Raw genomic sequence first — 19,949 nt, 5'->3', positions numbered from 1 at the left:
AGCAGAGGACAGCGCTGAAGATGAACATCCGCACGCTGCAGATTTGGGGGTTTCTTCAGACCATGTTGGGCTGGACCTTCATCGCCTGCTCTTTAGCCATGGAGGGGTGGAAAGTAGCTGCTACTGGTGGCCAGGGCGGCAGCGCCGTCTTCACTGTGGCCTGGTATTGGTCCAGTCTGTGGAGGGCCTGCTCCACTGATTCTAACGCTGTCTCCAACTGCTACGACTTCCCTGTGCTCTGGTCTGTGGAATGTAAGTGCAAACTGAGGGTCTGGTAATACTTCCACAATGTATTACTGCTATGCTAATGTACCTGAAGAAGAAATGGAGCACCAAATATTTTGGGTCCCCATTCATGCTATGTAAAACAGCAATATGAAGTAATGATATCTTAACATTTGCTACTTAAACATGCAGATACAAAAACCTAAAAAAATGTTGAATATGCATATAAGGCTTTGACATGTATTCAGTCATGAATTTAGGCAATATTACTGTCTTTTGATGTAAAAGAATGATAATATTTAGTCTATATAGATTTGTATCATCAGTGTATATATTCGTTGTCACATAGACATGTAAACATTTCATTCAAATATAATGTAAACACATATTACATATATGTACGTCCACTTCTGTCAGTTATTGGAGCATATATGGCCATATATCATGTTTTTTGTACTGGACATATTTTGGCACTTTGGTACATCCCAAAAAAAATATTTGCAAAGTGAAAATTCTTCTGTGTGCAGATCATGTACAGATTGTGAGAGCTCTGCTGATGAGCGGAGTAGCCATTGGTGTGCTGGGGTTCATTCTAAGCATGGTGGGAATGGAATGCACTTACATTGGAGGCAAAGAGAAAGAGAAGAACAGAGCCATGTTCATTGGAAGCCTCTGTCATAACACGAGCGGTACTAATGTAATTAATTAGTGCATCATTGTATTTGTAGACTGTGATCACGAGCTCCTCAGAGGTCAAATTTGTGTTGCTTTTCTCTTTTATAAGGTTTGTTGGCTGCGGCAGGCTATGCAGTCTATGCTTGGCATGTCTCTACAGAATATTTCAACCCTGCTTTCGAACTGAAGTAAGTACAGATCTTCTAAGAATAAATGTTGGCTATACATTGTTGCCTGTGTGTCCCTACCAAATGTCCAAAACATTAAGACGATAATCTTAAGAGTGTAATATTATGGTGGCTCTTAAAGCTGCACTATGTAAGATTTTTTTGTTAAATGAAAAAGAAATAGCATTTCTATATCATGAACATACAACATGCACAGCTGCAAGTCACTCAGTAAAGTCTAAAATACTTCTTTAAAAGTCAGAGGTGTTTCAGAACTTGTCATATGTCTTCATATATTAATGTTACACGCACAGTTACACACACTTTAAAAAGAATGTCTAGCTTAATGTTTATGTCTCAAGTGCAAAATCAACATTATACTGATGAATATATGATGACAATATTCACTTACCTTCTCGGTTTTGACTAAGTTCTCTTTAAATATTCCTTCAACATGGTCATAGTGGTTTCTGAATCACAACTGATGTTACAAAATGTTCCTCTGAGCTTCTCCATATTCCCAAAACTTAAATAATAGCTTTAATTTGATTGGAAATGTAACATTTTGTCATCAGTGTTTTATCAGTAACACATAACAGTAGCAGGATAACAGTAAATGAAGATATGTAATGTTACCAACTGTTATGTTACCAACATCGTTAACTGTTATGACAGATGCCACAATGTCATGTCATGACAGCTTATGTGATGCAAATTTTTGCTAAGTGCCCTCAAGTTAGCCCTCATGCCATCAAACATTATGACATATGTTATGATAGCTATTACACAATGTAAACTGTCATGACCCCATATGACACCTGCCATGACACGGTATGTTTATAGTATGGTTATGTCAATGTTATGTAGCAGGGTTCAAGTAAAGCATAACTGTATTCTTTTCCTTTTATTGTCAGGTATGACTTGGGAACACCATTGTTCCTTGGATGGGTTGGGTGTGTATTTCAGATCACTGGAGGGCTGTTCTACTTGGTTTCAGTTTTTAGGCTCTGGTCTCTGGAGGACAGGTGAGTTCACATCTGGAGATACTACGTTACGTTCTCTTAGCATCTTATTAGTCAAAAGCATCCAACTGCATTTCCAGACAGTCACAGTACAACACACATAAGTATTATCCTTGGCCCAACTTGAGATTGTATTGAGTTGAATGAAGTGTGTTATAACAGGAATAAAACAAGACTACGCAAGTCTGTGACCCTCCAGTACCTGAGGCATAGATGAAAGACCGCTTGTTTCACTCATAAGTTCTGTGTGATTTATGTGCTTTTAATGCTTAATCAAACCTGTTTCTACAGTACCCGATATCTGATGGATGCTGAAGAGAGCAAAACCTTGCGTTCCACTCCCACAAACCTCTCTGTCATTTCTGAACTTTCCAGCAAATCCAAAGTGTCCACTGTGTCTGACCTCTGCTTACATTCACCTTCCACTGTGTCCAAAATCTCACACAAGACTCAAACCCTTCTAGCACCTGATGTTCCTCTCAACGTAGTAACAGAGTAGAGGGCTCTGTATTTGTATTTTTCTTACTTGAGATGTTCCATCAGGGTTTCTAGGTCTTCCAGGTCCAGCATTAAGACAGACAGAGGATGATGCCTGGACAAAATCTGTGCATTAGGAATTTCTCTTAAACACTCATGGCTTGAACTGTACTATGACCATGGCCTGTTATTCCTGTTACCCATCTATCATTCACTGGCTGCTGACAACAAGCCCTTCTGGTTTTTGGTGGACCATATAGTGAGATAAACATTATAGTAAACAATAGTTCACAAGTAGTCATATCTCTTAAGGTTTAGCAACTACTATTTAGATGCCCTGAGACTGGTTAACAATTGGATCTCACAACAAAACCATGAGAATATTGCAGTTTATATTGACAAAATTCTGCTAAACAAACTAAGCTGAACTAACTCAGTGCATCATGTCTATTTCACTTGTATTTGTTGTTGTTTTAGAAGGAAATGTTTTATTAAGAAGCTGTATTTTATTTTATTTTATTTTTCATGTCCAAGTAACAAATTACATATGGATGGCAAAGTATTGCTCAGATGGAAATTGAATTGTCTGTCCAATAAACTAATTTCCCATATTGCAGATTGTAATGTGTCTCTGAATCACTGAGGTTCTGACTATAAGCTGCACTGACACAGGTGGTGCAGATTCGTGTAACAGCTCAGATGTCTACCAAGACCTTAATGTGTTTTCAGGGGTTATGGTCACCTGATTTGGCACCCTTGGTCAAATTACATGCTTTGCTGATTTGCTGAAGTGAAAATAAGTACACTTTACACCACTGCACATTTCAATGCACATTTACTGTTTATTTTCTGAATTTAATGTATTAATTAAAAAGATAAAACATAAAATGTGCCTTTTGCAAAAGTTATGGCACATTTTATTTTTTATGTGTTTTTTTAAGCTCATCAAATAAAGAGTTGTGGAGGAAATTAGCAGAAAAAAATGCCATATTCAAATTTATTTCCTGTAGACATTAACGTGCTGTTAACCTATTATTAACACATATATAATTTGATTGAGGATGTTCAAACTTTTTCATATTGTTGCACACAGTAAGTATTAAGAATGGCTGTGTGGTAATAGCCTGAAATCAATAATGAACAGTGATGAAAAACAATTACAGTATGGGTAAAAATAAAAGTACGAGATGAAAAAGCTACACAAATGCTGAACCCTTTATGGAGGTGAGTACAGCAGCAGCAGTCTGCTCACTGAAAAGTATTGTTACATTGGGGAAATAATGAACCAAATAAAGGTAATCCAAGAAAAAAATAGATGTACAACAGGAGCAGGTCAAAAACTAAAGAGCTGCAGTGGAACGTCTGAGTATATTCAGCATCTGTAAGCTTCAGAAAAATACATAATTGTTTCTGTCTATCCTTCCTGTTTAGGACTACCTGGACCATAAAAAGCATAAAATGTAACTGAATGCAAGTCTCCCAAAAATCATAAAGGCAAAGACGTTATATGACGTTGTTGAGGCTTCTGCATCATTTCATATTAAACATACAGTACTGTGCAAAAGTCTTAAACACCTAAGCAAATTTATTTAAAACCAGCTTAAATTACAAAAAAAACTCCAAAAAAAACAAACAATAAAAAGGAACAACCATCTCATAAAAATGAACATATATATTGTGTAAGCTTATTTGAAGTTTGGCTTTAGATGTCACCTGCACTCCTGTCGGATTTGTCCAAATCCTTCACAAGCAGACCTGATTTAATTTAAGTGCTGAACTACTGCTGCTAGGAATTGGGAGAAAACTAGAAATAATCCTGAACTTCCTTCAGGAGAGCTTTGGACATGGTTAAGCGAACACATTCACTGCTTTTTTCTTGATGCTGTCAAACGAACAGCTTGTACTTAATGGCCATTTTGGCTGTACCTCAAAGAAATAAAGGGTGGTCTCTGACTTTTGCACAGCACTATATCCAAACCAAAAACAAAATCATTTACATTTTTTTAGAGTTTAAACTAGACAGCTGAACCTTATTTGATGCTGATATTTCTGACAGTGCTGCTTATTGCTTAGGCATAAATAGCATCATATCTGCAGCTCTCCTCACAGCTCTCCATACTACTCTGCTGACGTAAATAAAATGAAGGCCCTGTGGGCACACCTGCTTAGAAACATGTCAGTTAAGCTTCTTCATTTTGAAAAGATGCACTTTCTTGCAGATAAAGATCTTCAACATTTCTACTGGTTTCTTTTACAGAGCTGAGGCGACAGGAAAGAAGGACAGGAAGAATCTTGAGTCTGTCCTTGGTCCCTCCTCCAGCACTTGTGGCAACTGCACGATCCTGTCTATGCAGTACACGAGTGCAGTCATACGTACGAAACTACCCGCATTGGAATTTCAATGTCAGTTATGTTTACAAACACTTCTAAGGACGTAAAACTGCTTACTATGCAAAACTACAGAAGCCTGCCTAGTTTCAGTGTACAACTCACTGAGTATTGGAATTTCTCTGAAGTGGGAGATGTCGTCCTTAACCACAGCCAACTATTCCAATCTGTAGACGGACTGTGTCTCTGACACCACTGGCGTGTCTGATTGGAAGAACTACCTCAATATGGAGGGTAGTGCCTGCTTTCCAACAGTACATGTTCTTAGCATTTCTGTTGAAGACAGACAGCAAATAATATACACTGCTCAAAAAAACAAAGGGAACACTTAAACAACACAATATAACTCCAAGTAAATCAAACTTCTGTGAAATCAAACTGTCCACTTAGGAAGCAACACTAACAATCAATTTCACAGCTGTTGTGCAAATGGAACAGACAACAGGTGGAAATTATTGGCGATTAGAAAGACACACTCAATAAAGGAGTGGTTCTGCAGGTGGGACCACAGACCACTTCTCAGTAGCTTTCTGCTTTCTGGCTGATGTTTATGTGATGCTTTCACACTTGTGGTAGCAGGAGACGGACTCTCCAACCCACACAAGTGGCTCAGGTAGTGCAGCTCATCCAGGATGGCACATCAATGCGAGCTGTGGCAAGAAGGTTTGCTGTGTCTGTCAGCGTAGTGTCCAGAGGCTGGAGCCGCTACCAGGAGACAGGCCAGTACACCAGGAGACGTGGAGGAGGCCGTAGGAGGGCGACAACCCAGCAGCAGGACCGCTACCTCCACCTTTGTGCACGGAGGAACAGGAGGAGCACTGCCAGAGCCCTGCAGAATGACCTCCAGCAGGCCACAAATGTGCATGTGTCTGCAAACGGTTAGAAACCGACTCCATGAGGATGGTATGAGGGCCTGACGTCCACAGATGGGGGTTGTGCTCACAGCTCAACACCGTGCAGGACGCTTGGCATTTGCCAGAGAACACCAGGATTGGCAAATTCGCCACTAGCGCCCTGTGCTCTTCACAGATGAAAGCAGGTTCACACTGAGCACATGTGGCAGACGTGACAGAGTCTGGAGACGCCGTGGAGAGCAATCTGCTGCCTGCAACATCCTTCAGCATGACCGGTTTGGCAGTGGGTCAGTAATGGTGTGGGGTGGCATTTCTTTGGAGGGCCGCTCAGCCCTCCATGTGCTCGCCAGAGGTAGCCTGACTGCCATTAGGTACCGAGATGAGATCCTCAGACCCCTTGTGAGACCATATGCTGGTGCGGTTGGCCCTGGGTTCCTCCTAATGCCGGACAATGCTAGACCTCATGTGGCTGGAGTGTGTCAGCAGTTCCTGCAAGATGAAGGCACTGAAGCTATGGACTGGCCCACCCGTTCCCCAGACCTGAATCCGATTGAGCACATCTGGAACATCATGTCTCGCTCCATCCACCAACACCACGTTGCACCACAGACTGTCCAGGAGCTGGCAGATGCTTTAGTCCAGGTCTGGGAGGAGATCCCTCAGGAGACCATCCACCACCTCATCAGGAGCTGCCCAGGCGTTGTAGGGAGGTCATACAGGCACGTGGAGGTCACACACAATACTGAGCCTCATTTTGACTTGTTTTAAGGACATCACATCAAAGTTGGATCAGCCTGTCGTGTGTTTTTCCACTTTAATTTTGTGTGTGACTCCAAATCCAGGCCTCCACTGGTTAATACATTTGATTTCCATTGATTTTTGTGTGATTTTGTTGTCAGCACATTCAACATTGTACAGAACAAAGTCTTCAATGAGAATATTTCATTCATTCAGATCTAGGATGTGTTATTTGAGTGTTCCCTTTATTTTTTTGAGCAGTGTATATTATTACTTTTGTTCGTAATAATATTTATTGTACCTTTTAAATATTATTTATTATACTTTTCATTCCTTACACACTCATTCAAAAAGATTTTCTTCAGAATTTCACTGAAATTTAATGCTGCATGCAGGATATTTTAGCTCTTTGGAGTTAATTATGAAGTTATTTTTAAAACGAATGAAATCCACAAGCAAAATATTAAGTATCAAGCCATATACATATCATTGCTCAAATACTGATATTTTATGGCTGCAAAGACTTAATTCCTTTTTTCTTCTTTCTTATCTAAACACAACATATAACTTTATCACAAACTCCTCAGAACACTTAACACAACACTTATAAGATCACTGGACACGTTTGCTTAGAAGAAAAGTCTGAGCAGTAAGAGACTTAAGCAAACATCTCCTTTGTCTTTCCTACTGCTAAGTAGGGGAAATTACAGAGATTCTTTTTTCTTGGGCAAACTAAATTTTCTTTTTATAAATATATATTCAGTCCCTTTTCTACTCTTTTAGTACCACTCTTTGCTCTTATATCTGCAATCCCTGCTTTTCTAATTAAATCTTTCATTTCATTTTGACATATTTTAAGGGTGGATAGGTCTTAGTAAAAGTATCTCATTGGTCAACTGATTTGGAGTGAGAGGTTCTCTTTAAGTTTACATTATAGTAGCTAGTTGTTAAACACTATGGTTAGGAGAAGCTAACATGTTTTGGTTTGCCAACAGGTTGCCAACAGTTCCTTGCCAGAAAAACAGCACAGACCAGCATAGCTGGTCACCAGCAATATCAGCATATGTTGTGTTTTGGATGCTGGTATGCTGATAAACCAGTATGACCCACATTAACAGAACAACCAGAGCCTTGTTATGCCTGAATATGCATTGATATGTATGACCTCATATGTTGGAGTGCACAAAGCAGTACACTGAAAAAAAGGCTGGACTGTTGGTTCAGGGTTTGATACAGTCATAAAAGCATCTTGACACTGGCATCAAGAAATGAGAAAGACTGAGACCTTTTGGTTGTCCTGGATACACTAGATGACATTTAATGCTGTGGTTATGATATTTTCTATTTCTATTATTAACACACTTTGATAATGACATATCAGTCAAATGCTAAACATGTAGCATTTACATGTTCATTTTAAGGCTGGATCATCGGTGACAGTCAAAGACAAAATGTTAGAAACAATTACATAATGCACAGCACTGAATGACCAAACACACACACACACGTCTTCTAAGCCGCTTCCCCTCCTGGGTCATGGGGTGCTGGAGCCTATCCCAGCTGTCTGAAAGACCAATCAATACTTCAATAATAGAAGAAAACTGGCTGACCAGAGGAAGAACCTAATAGATCAATAAGATACCTAATAAGATCAAGATAAAGATTATCCATGCTATAGTATTATGGTCTTTTACCTTACTGTTTTTGGTCTCTAAAGGTCAAAATTAGATTCACATCTGGAAATATTAAAAACTAAAAGAAGGAAAAACTAATTTTTAAATTTGCTCATTCAGCTCATTCCAAGATCAAAGGTAATAATAGGGAGTTAGTCCCACCTTTTGGCTGTAGTAACAACCTCTTACTCTTTTAAGAAGGCTTTACACTGGATATTGGAACATTGCTCTAAGGATCTTAATGATGGTTAAACAAAAAAAATGAAGATCAAATGGTTTCTGCTGAAGAAAATAAAGACTTCCATTACATTCCCATAAATCTCTCCATCATCACTGTCTGACCACTCCTTTCTTATCTTACAACATCTGAACTGATTCTTATGTCCAATATGTAAACTGAAGCTACCGAAAGATGAGAAGGTGCTTCTCTGTTCTGCACTGGTTCCTGACAAGGTGCCCCCTTGTGGTTTCTGGTGGGCCTTACATGTAGTGACAGGAGCCTCACGATAAAACAGGCAACGCTGCATTTAGTACTTTGTGCACCATCCTGTTCTCAACATATTAGCACTCAGTACATTACTATGAAGCCGGATGAGGACAGGGAACAGACAGAAATGGATCTGAGACCATTTATCCAGACAAAATCTGGATAATTATCTCAGATCCATTTCTGTCCATTGATGCTTTATAATCCTTGGTCCTCACTTGTGGAATCTCCTCTTCAGTTTACCTTAAAAATTTCCATGGAATGTGAGTCAGGGGACTGGTTTGGCTACTGCAAGAGCTTGATTCTGTAAATACAATTTTGTATATTCTTGTTGGTATGCTTTGGATAACTGTCCTGATAAAGGAAGCGGTCTATTTTTATTTTGTTTTAACATTAAAATGTTCATATGACAAACACTGAATGATGAGGTATTAGTTTTTAAGTCAACATTAAATGATTGCAAACTAATGATATAGCTCTAAATCATTATGAAGATATTTATATATATATATATATCGCTGTCTTAATTTCATGAAGATCCTGGTGTAATTTATACTGGCAGAAGCTGTGCAATACTGGTTTGAAGGGGAATTCCACTCACATCCACCAAAATGACCAGTGAATAAACACAGGTCTTTGGAGGTATATGTAATGCTGATGATGGTGAAATAGTGGTAAATTCAAAGAAATATGTTTTCCTTATTTTGCCTTATAACCATATAATAAATGCACATACCTCTCTGCCACGAATAAATCTTATCTCAAATCTTCCGTAACACAATGCATCAGATGTCAGGCAGCACATTTATAACTGTAGCTTTTAGAGGCATTAAACTCTTCAGACATTTGGTTCCTATCAATACTGCTGTGAACATTTCTGACACTAAGTTTCTCTAGAATGGAGCGTTTTGCACCAAACCAGTCAGAATGACTGTTTACCACTCTAAGCAATTATACAGACTTTTTAAACACTGGTGGATTTTCTTTATAGCCACACATGCTTGCAGTGCTGAGAAACTGTCTGTGCAGTGATATTCATGTGATCTTGCCTGCATTGCTGTGTGGTCATACAGTCAAACCTGTAATGAAACTTTATCCACAGTTTAACTTGAAATTATTATTAAAATCCCCATTTAAAATACTTATTTATATGCTACATATTCATGTGCTCTAATCTTTTCAGAGAACAGCTCAATAGTCTTGCCCCCTCTCTTGCTGCTGGTATTACTGACAGTGCTGCTTAGACATAAACAGCATCATATCGACATTACTCCAGACATAGGGAGGTCCCACCCTGCTAATCTAAACAATTATTCCCTGAGGGCACACGGTCTTAGCAGTGAAATGGCTTGGCCAAAAAAATATTTCTCTTAGTTGACCAGCCAAGATATGTCTGCTGTCCAAAGTTTGCTAACTAAACGATTAAAATGTGACTTTTGGTCTAATGAAAGAAAAGATGTCTTGGCACGTGTCATGTGCTGCTTGCAGTCTAATGGGGCTGTGTGCTACAATGGATTCAGTATGCAGAGGGATATTGCCTTTTTTGAATCCTGCTCCACTCCCATGGAGATAATAATCTTCATGAGATTTTTTTTTTACGCTGAGGGCCTGGGAAAAGAGAAGAGGGAGAACCTTAGTCCCTCCTTGGTCCCTCCTCTAGCCCTTATGGCAGCCTGTTTAATATGGGTAATGTCCTTTGTTCAGAGAGAAATGGTAATTAGAGAAACTGCCCCCATTAGAAGGTCTTAGTTGTGGTTACCTGAACCCTGAGGCATGAGAAGCTGCTTACTGGGCAAAACCACAGAAGACAATGAGGAGAAGGCAAAGAGGTTTAGAAGGCGATTTTGTCTTCCAGATTCAAATTGAACACCTCTGTGTTTTTATTTTCATACTGACTTCAGCTTTGGTGGCAATTTTTGCACATTTCTTGTCATTTTTAATTGGGATATTTTTTTCTATCGCTCCCTGCAAAGCCTGAAACATGAAACGCACTGTAATTATGTATATGGAGATTGGTTGCTTTATTTGTTGTCTTTGTGGCTGGATCCTGAACTGTTCTACTCTGGCCACTGAATACTGGAATTTCTCAGAGATAGGAGAAGCCGTCCTCAGCACAGTCAACTACTTTTCCAATCTGTGGATGGACTGTGTCTCCGACACCACTGGTGTGTCCGATTGCAAGTATTATCCCTCCATGATGGATCTGCCAGGTAAAGGTTATTAGCAAAAATTCTTCAAAAATAGACATAAGGTGGAATGTTGCTTTGGTAATAAAGTATACGATGAGTTGTGAAAATATGTTGTAAAGTTTAGTGACTTCAAAGAATTTGCATTGTGCAGCATTATTAATTAAGCACCGCATGTTTCTCTAAGTTTTCTTGCACGTGTGCCGTGCCCTGGCCATCGTCTCTGTAATCCTGGGCTTTTGGGGGGCTGTGCTCGCCTTGATTGGAATGAAGTGCACCAAGATTGGAGGCTCTGAACTTGTCAATGCCAGGATAACATTTGCAGCTGCCCTCACGTACCTGGCATCAGGTGCAATGCCCCTCAATTCATTTTGGTTTTTGCTTACTTCACTGTGAAATATATACATATTATAATTATAATGCTTTTTATACAACAGGGTTCAGTGGTATGATACTGTACTCCTGGTGGGGGCAACGAACACGGGCACAATTTGTGGATCCAAATTACAAGCCACAGAAGTAAGTGATTTCCACAGTTTTCATCTGGTCTTGTATCAGTGCTCAATTTCAGACAAGCTGGTTGTTGATCTTTTCATTATCTCCTGAGCTGCGCCTTAATGCAATGGTTCAGTCAAAAATCAGTTAAGCGTTTTTGGTGTATGAAATTTGCTTCTTGAGTTAGCTCTCCATATATTAAATAGAAGAGATTACATAACAACTCAATATGGTTTGAGGCAGGTGTGCAAGTCATGCCGTTTACATGATGCTAAACTGGTGGCGATAAGCTTCCATTACTTGTTAGCTACATTAACCTTAAAGCTGAAAAAACAAATAGCAAACTTCAAACACCAACACATCTTGGCTGATCAAGTACATTTGGAATAAGGGGAAAACTGAGGAGTTATGAAAATTAACTTTAGGAGACTATATCAGAAACCCCTCCCTCCTGACATGCTTTCCATATATTTCCATCTGTCCCTTTCCTGTGACAAAATGTTTACACTGTGCTGCACCAAAATTGCTTGTGTCAGGTGTCAGTAGCTCCACTGCATTCATTTCTAAACATGGAACTCAACACCATCATTTCATCTGCAGCTGCATGTGCTTGTTTTAGAAAGGAGTTTTTATTTATTTTTCGTTGTAGGTTTTTAAAGTGTATGGCTGTGCACTGGGTTCGCAATACAGATGGTTGAATTGCTTCCCTTCACAACAGGAGCTTTGGGAACTTCTCTAAAACAGATAAAAGGTTGTGGTGCAAAGAGAGAAAGTGTGTTGAGAGGCCCTTTCTGAACCCCAAAGCAGCCTAATACTGTTCTTAAACTTGCAAAAAACATCTAATGCAATAATAACGTTTTATCAACCATCTTATGCTCACTATGTGTTCTCATTGCGACATTCAGGCCGCGTTGAATTTAAGGTATAAGTGAATTTAAGGTGGAACTACATTTAAGGTAGCAGTGAATTTGAGGTATCAGTGAATTTAACGTGGAACTGTATGTAAGGTATCAGTAAATTTAAGGTGCCACTGTATTTAAGAAACCAATACATTTAATGTGGCAGTGAATTTAAGGGTTATAATAGTTAAGGCAGCACCTAGCAACACCTTACCATTCAACTTGGATACTGTAGCAACCACCTAGCAACATTTTAGCAACACTTTAACAACCATCAACAGTCTTCCACCATTCCAACGTTTTAATGCAATTAACTGGCTTTTTCAAGTCAATTTCAAGTTTGTTCACAAACTTTCCCTTTCTAATATTGTCATCTGTTGCCTCATTATAGTGCAGTATGACACATGCTGATGTAAATTATATTAAAAATTCAAATGGGAAAAAGTTAAAATTAATTTAGCATGATTTAGCATCATTCATGTACATGCTGATAGAAATCTCAACACCCTCAACTTAAAATAAATAGGTTTATTGTTAAGTTATGATGCAGTTATCTTTTCTTCATCAGATACTCAATGGTGGACAGTAACTAAGTAAACGTAATTCATTGCTGTACTTTAGTAGTTTTTTCATGCATCTGTACTTTACTGAAGTTTTTCCATTTTGGGTGACTTCTTACTTTCACTCCACTACATTTCATAGTCAAATATCTTACTGTTTACTCCACTATATTATGCAAAATCTGTTCCTTTAAGTTTCTGTGTGCATAAAAACGTAACATGTCAAAACGAAAGAAGCGCAAAGCCAGAGCACCAATCAGGGCCCAGCGGTCACTTTGTTTAGAGCTGGTTTTGACCTGTTGGTCATACCGACCCAGTGCAGCACGCGGTTCAACGTCAGCGCAGCAGCGTAAAACTTTGGGAGAGTCTGTTCAACATAAATGATGAACTAACCTAACTTTGTGTAAATAGAGCTCAATATAGAAATATGTCCACATATGCAGTCGAGACTGACGCGGCTTTTTTCTGAATTTCTACAAACACCATTTCATTTTATAGTAAATGAGTTTGGGCTGGTTTATGTTTATGAACAGAGGCCTACAGATGCAATATAGCAAAGGAAAACTATTTTGTGATCTTGTGTTTAAAGCTAGTTTTAATTAAACTTTCTTCCTCCTCCACTGCTTTTTTTTTTGGCCCATGCCATGTGAAGCGACCTTGGGTTTGTGAAAGGTGCTAAATTCTTCTTCTTTCGGCTGCTCCCTTTAGGGGTCGCCACAGCGGATCATCTGCCTCCATCTTGCCCTATCCACTGCCTCCTCTACTTTCACACCAACCATCTCCATGTCCACCTTCACTACATCCATAAACCTTCTCTGAGGTCTACCTCTTCTCCTTCTACCCGGCAGCTCCATCTCCAACATTCTTTGCCCAATATATCCACTATTCCTCCTCAACACATGCCCAAACCATCTCAACCTGGCCTTCTCTGGCTCCAAACTGCTCCACCTTCACTGTCCCTCTGATCTGCTCATTTCTAATTTTGTCCAGCCTGGTCACTCCCAACGAAAATCTCAGCATCTTCATCTCCGCCACCTCCAGCTGAGCCTCCTGTCTTTTAGACAGAGCCACAGTCTCCAAACCAGACATCATAGCAGGACGCACTGCTGTCTTGTAAACCTTCCCTTTCACTCTTGCTGCTATCCTTCTGTCACACATCAGCCCTGACATCCGTCTCCACCCACTCCATCCTGCCTGCACCCTCTTCTTCACCTCTTTTCTACACTGTCCATTGCTCTGGATGGTTGACCCAAGATATTTGAAGTCATCCACCTTTACGACCTCTACTCCTTGCATCTTCACCTTTCCACCTGCCTCCCTCTCATTCACACACGTGTATTCCGTCTTGTCTCTACTGACCTTCATTCCTCTCCTCTCCAGTGCAAACCTCCACCTCTCCAGATTCTCTTCCACCTGCTCTCTACTCTCACCACAGATTACAATGTCATCTGCAAACATCATGGTCCATGGAGCCTCCTGCCTGACCTCATCTGTCGACCTGTCCATCACCATTGCAAACAAGAAGGGGCTCAAAGCTGATCCCTGATGTAACCCCACCTTCACCTTGAAACCATTATTCACTCCAACTGCACACCTCACCACTGTCTCACTATCCTCATACATGTCCTGCACCACCCTAACATACTTTTCAGCTACACCTGATTTCCTCATACAGTACCACAGTTCCTCTCTTGGCACCCTATCATCTGCCTTCTCTAGATCCACAAAGACACAATGCAGCTCCTTCTGACCTTCTCTGTACTTCTCTACCAACACTCTCAACACAAAAATTGCATCTGTGGTACTGAAACCAAACTGCTGCTCACTGATCTGGACCTCTCGCCTTCGCCTTGCTTCAACAACTCTTTCCCATACCTTCATGGTGTGGCTCATCAACTTTATACCTCTGTAGTTACTGCAGCTCTGCACATCACCCTTGTTCTTAAAAATGGGGACCAGTACACTGCTTCTCCACTCAGGCATCCTCTCACTCTCCAGGATTTTGTTAAACAACCTGGTTAAAAAGTCCACTGCCTTCTCTCCTAAACATCTCCATACCTCCACAGGTATGTCATCTGGACCAACTGCCTTTCCATTATTCATCCTTTTTAAAGCTGCCCTCACTTCCACCTTACTAATTCTCTGCACTTCCTGATCCACTATCTCTCCCGCCGTTGTCCTCCTCTCTCTCTCGTTTACCTCATTCATTAGTTCTTCAAAGTACTCCTTCCATCTACTCATCACTCTCTGTTCACTCACTAGTACATTTCCCTCTTTATCCTTTATCAGCCTAACCTGCTGTACATCCTTTCCAGCTCTATCTCTCTGTTTAGCCAAACGATACAAGTCCTTTACTCCTTCTTTACTGTCCAGCCTCTCATACAGCTCATCATAGGCCTGAGCCTTTGCCTTTGCCACCATTCTTTTCGCTATGCGACTAGCCTCACAGCACTCCTGCCTACTTCCTTCATCTCTCTGGTTATCCCACTTTTTCTTAGCTGCCTTCTTCTTCTGAATACTCTCCTGGACTTCCTCATTCCACCACCAACTTTCCTTGTCTTCTTTCCTCTGACCAGACGAAACACCCAACACATTCTTGCCAGTTTCTCTCACCACCTTAGCTGTAGTTTCCCAGTCCTCAGGTAGCTCCTCACTGCCCCCAAGGGCCTGTTGCAATTTTTCCCTGAACTGCCTGCAACCATCCTCCTCCTTCAGCTTCCACCATCTAATCTTTGGCTCTGTCTTCACTCTCTTCCTCTTCTTTGTTTCTAACCTCATTCTACAGACAACCACCCTATGCTGCCTTGATACACTTTCCCCTGGTACCACTTTACAATCTCCAATCTCCTTTAGGTGGCATCTTCTGCTAAGGATATAATCCACCTGTGTGCACCTCCCTCCACTCTTGTATGTCACCCTGTGTTCTTCCCTCTTCTGAAAATGTGTTCACCACAGCCATTTCCATTCTCTTAGCAAAATCTACAACCATCTGACCTTCCGCATTTCTGTCTTTCACACCATACATACAGCACCTCTTCATCCCCTCTGTTCCCTTCACCAACATGTCCATTGAAGTCTGCACCAATCACCAATCTCTCCTCTCTAGGGACACCATCTACCACTTCATCCATCTTACTCCTAAATTCCTCTTTCTCCTCTAACTGACAACCAACCTGTGGTGCATATGAACTGACCACATTCAAAATTACACCATCAACCTCCAACTTCAGGCTCATGATCCTGTCTGACACTCTCTTTACATCCAGAACACTTTTCCCAAGCTGTTCCTTTAGGATTATCCCTACTCCATTTCTCTTCCTCTCTACACCGTGATAGAACAGTTCGAATCCACCTCCAATGTTCCTGGCCTTACTTCCTTTCCATCTGGTCTCCTGAACACACAGAATATCTACCTTCCTTCTCTCCATCATGTCTGCAAGCTCTCTGCCTTCACCAGTCATTGTCCCCATGTTCAGAGTCCTTACTCTAAACTTGACACTCCTGCCTTTCCTTCTCTCTCGCTGCCATGTAAATAAATAAATGTAACTTATTATTATTTATTATTAAACTTAAACTTGTAACTAAGTTGCAAATAAAAACTAAATCTATCTAAATAAATCTAAAAAATAAATCTTAAACTGAAACTTTGCTTGTTTGCAAAAAAAATTCAGAGCCACTTGGTTCTACCTAATGGAAACTGTTAGCCTTCAGTGTTTTGTGCGTATAACTTTAATAGACATCACTGTCGGACTAATTAATGACATTGTATTAAAAGATTGGTTTATCAAGAGTGACACTGGAGTATTTTTACCTAAAATGAGTTAACGAAGCAAGAGGCTTGCTACAAAAATGATGATACTCAAGTGGAGTTCTAAAGGGAGGACTTATTTTAGGAGTACTTAGGAATATACTTAGGAGTAATATTTTACCTTAGTTATCATCGTTTCAGCTAATCACAACGGCTACCCCAATTTAAGGTGGAACAGGAAAATCTGAACAAGAAGCTGGCGTAAAGAAGCTAAATTCAGCCATAGTTTTAACACTGGTAGAATTTTTGGTAAGGAGTTTTTGGCCATCAAAATGTCTTACCAAGAGGTTTTATTTATGGGCATACCTATAAATACGCACTGCGGGAGGACATTGTTATAAGCCTTACCATCCGGGATGTCAGTCACATGAAACTGCTGTGCAGTAGCATTAGCTTGCATGTAGCAATATTAGTATTTTGACTCTTTTTCGACGTTGTGATTCAGACGCTCCAGTAATCTTTGGAAGAGAAATGCACACAGGACAAAAATGTATTGGGTTTCTTTTGGTTTCCTTTCTCGCTGGATTCCAATCACTTAATGCTGGAGTTAGTTATGGTACAAATTACTGACTCGTCAAAAAAATCCCAAAGCTATAGCCAATATTACCCACTAGCCAACTCCGACCTTGAAGCTCCTCCACTGCTGCTACCTCTGTTTGTAATCACTACTAACGCTAGATTCACATGTGAGCTCGCAAGCTAAAGAGAACTCCACCATTATGGTTCTGTACATTAGGAAACAGACACTCAAGTACTCAACCAGGGTACGAATAGTTCTGGCTTTGGAATACAAGTATACCGTGCTGTACTGTACTGTTTGGTGTTGCCTACACTTGTAACACATCAGAGTTTTTGGTTTGAGAGAAACATTAATGGTAATAAATGGTATTATTTTGTTGCTCATTCTTCAGATTTGAAATAGGTGCAGCGATCTTCATAGGCTGGGGAGGATCATCCCTGATTATTGCTGGAAGTGCTGTTATGTGTTACATCTCTGGAAAAGAGGGACTCCGTTCCAGGTAAGGCCCGCATTACTCCACAGTCACTGAACAGTATATGTACAGTATTTCACAGGCTAAAATTGTAGCAAATAATAAGAATAAAACAGATGTGCTTGATGACTCCATATATGACAAAAACAATCCATAATGCTATCCTTTCCTCAGTTCTAACAAGAGACAGCAATCAACGGAAAGTTATATGACATCTCAATCCAGAAGGAGCTATGTGACAACCCAAACCAGAAGGACCTATATGATGCCTATCTCCAAGCCCACTACAGTCATCATGCCCCCCGTATCCCAGTTAGGCAGGGAGAGCCAGGCAACCCGAACTCAAAGGACACACAGAGCCCACACTATCAGGACGACTGGAGCCTCCGTACGCCTGAATATGGATTCATATGTGTGATTCTATGTGCTAGAATATCTGCACATCGTCAAAGCCTGATAAAAGTGGTTTATGAGTCATAAAAGCATCTTGCCAGTATGTTATACATGGATATACACAAAAGTCAGAGACCACCCCCTATTTATTCAGTTTCAAAGCAGCCATGAAGATGAAGTTATTAACTTTTCTGGAGATGTTTCTGAGGAGAGTGGATATGAAATAATCCACTTGCATAAATAAAGGAAAGGTCGAAGGAAAATGTGCAAAAAGAAAAAAAAGTTTTAAAAATCTGAAAAGAAAATGGACTCCTAAGAACCTAGCAAGACCTGGTAGACCACCAAGACAGTCTTATAAACAGTACTTAAAGCTTTCATCTTGGAGAAAGAGGAGAAAATTAAGCTGTTGCTGGGAGTAGACAGGAAGAAAAGCTGCTGCTGTTCTCTGAACAAAGAGAGAGTCGACACCTCAACGTCCCTGAATTTGTTTGGGATTTTTTGGAGCAGAATAAACAGAAAATGCAACCAATTTGTAAGACTGACTTTTGGTGGTGTGGCACAGAATTTTTTGAAAAGCTGAAAGCAAGTCTCCTGGAAAGAATGGAAGCTTTAAAAAAGCCAAGAATGGCACCTCGAGTCAAAACAGAACTTCTCTTTCAGTCAATGAAGGTTTAGATGGGCCTTACCTACTGTCCAACTAAAGTTAAAGTACTGACCGTGCTCTTTGGAGCAGCTCCCAGTGGGCTGGACCTGTTTTTGACCTGTTTTTTTGGTTTCAGACATCTTTTGGGTAATTAAACATGTACCGGGTCAAATTGACCCGGGAACACCATGGCTGTTCCTGACAAATGAACATAACAGGAGGGTTAAAGTAAATAAAAACAATTGTCTAAGGAAAGTAAAGAAGGAATTTGCTAATAATGTTTCATCATTTAATAATAACGTTTCAACTCAGACCCCAGAGGGATAAGCAATTAAGAAAATGTGTGTGTGTAGAATTCAGGGCTCCTTTATTCCCAAAGTTCATCAATTAGAAATCAAAACTTTATCCAGTATGTAGGAATAAGACTGCCATAGCACACCCACCTATCCTCAGTGGGTTTATCACCTGTTGTAAATCACTGGTAAATCATGAGAAAAGAAAGCTCAGGTTAATTTGCTAAAAAGTATAATGACCCAAAAAAATAAAGGGAACACTTAAATAACACATCCTAGATCTCAATGAATGAAATATTCTTGTTGAATGTGCTGACAACAAAATCACACAAAAATCAAAGGAAGTCAAATTTATTAACCAGTGGAGGCCTGGATTTGGAGTCACACACGAAATTAAAGTGGAAAAACACACAACAGGCTGATCCAACTTTGATGTAATGTTATTAAAACAAGTCAAAATGAGGCTCAGTATTGTGTGTGGCCTCCACGTGCCTGTATGACCTCCCTACAACGCCTGGGCAGCTCCTGATGAGGTGGCGGATGGTCTCCTGAGGGATCTCCTCCCAGACCTGGACTAAAGCATCCGTCAACTCCTGGACAGTCTGTGGTGCAACGTGATGTTGGTGGATGGAGCGAGACATGATGTTCCAGATGTGCTCAATCGGATTCAGGTCTGGGGAACGGGCGGGCCAGTCCATAGCTTCAATGCCTTCATCTTGCAGGAACTGCTGACACACTCCAGCCACATGAGGTCTAGCATTGTCCTGCATTAGGAAGAACCCAGGGCCAACCGCACCAGCATATGGTCTCACAAGGGGTCTGAGGATCTCATCTCGGTACCTAATGGCAGTCAGGCTACCTCTGGCAAGCACACGGAGGCCTCCAAAGAAATGCCACCCCACACCATTCCTGACCCACTGCCAAACCGGTCATGCTGATGGATGTTACAGGCAGCAGATCGCTCTCCACGGCGT

General features: G+C 40.5%; 2 protein-coding genes across 2 annotated transcripts; both read left to right on the top strand.

Moving 5' to 3' along the window:
• Nucleotides 1-20: 20 nt before the first annotated feature.
• si:busm1-52i16.2 (claudin-10) lies at nucleotides 21-3,182 on the top strand. Its single transcript, XM_017712922.2, has 5 exons — nucleotides 21-252; nucleotides 753-914; nucleotides 1,010-1,088; nucleotides 1,982-2,092; nucleotides 2,381-3,182. Exons 1-5 carry the CDS (start codon nucleotides 21-23, stop codon nucleotides 2,586-2,588), a joined length of 792 nt encoding a protein of 263 aa, XP_017568411.1. The 3' UTR covers nucleotides 2,589-3,182.
• Nucleotides 3,183-10,465: 7,283 nt separating this feature from the next.
• si:ch211-181l5.2 (claudin-10) lies at nucleotides 10,466-18,253 on the top strand. Its single transcript, XM_017712921.2, has 5 exons — nucleotides 10,466-10,916; nucleotides 11,080-11,241; nucleotides 11,330-11,411; nucleotides 17,566-17,673; nucleotides 17,821-18,253. Exons 1-5 carry the CDS (start codon nucleotides 10,688-10,690, stop codon nucleotides 18,062-18,064), a joined length of 825 nt encoding a protein of 274 aa, XP_017568410.1. The 5' UTR covers nucleotides 10,466-10,687; the 3' UTR covers nucleotides 18,065-18,253.
• Nucleotides 18,254-19,949: the final 1,696 nt, after the last annotated feature.

Source organism: Pygocentrus nattereri, chromosome 30 (assembly GCF_015220715.1).
Source record: "Pygocentrus nattereri isolate fPygNat1 chromosome 30, fPygNat1.pri, whole genome shotgun sequence".
Taxonomy (NCBI): Eukaryota; Metazoa; Chordata; class Actinopteri; order Characiformes; family Serrasalmidae; genus Pygocentrus; species Pygocentrus nattereri.
Note: the sequence above shows the minus strand (reverse complement) of the source record. Positions and strands in the feature narration are given on the sequence as shown.

Excerpts from the sequence above, each read along its gene's own strand:
- si:busm1-52i16.2 (XM_017712922.2), top strand. The coding sequence starts at position 21 with ATGAACATCCGCACGCTGCAGATTTGGGGGTTTCTTCAGACCATGTTG. Across the intron at positions 253-752 it reads TGTGCTCTGGTCTGTGGAAT|ATCATGTACAGATTGTGAGA; the intron begins GTAAGTGCAAAC and ends TTCTGTGTGCAG. Across the intron at positions 915-1,009 it reads CCTCTGTCATAACACGAGCG|GTTTGTTGGCTGCGGCAGGC; the intron begins GTACTAATGTAA and ends CTCTTTTATAAG.
- si:ch211-181l5.2 (XM_017712921.2), top strand. The coding sequence starts at position 10,688 with ATGAAACGCACTGTAATTATGTATATGGAGATTGGTTGCTTTATTTGT. Across the intron at positions 10,917-11,079 it reads CTCCATGATGGATCTGCCAG|TTTTCTTGCACGTGTGCCGT; the intron begins GTAAAGGTTATT and ends TGTTTCTCTAAG. Across the intron at positions 11,412-17,565 it reads CCAAATTACAAGCCACAGAA|ATTTGAAATAGGTGCAGCGA; the intron begins GTAAGTGATTTC and ends CTCATTCTTCAG.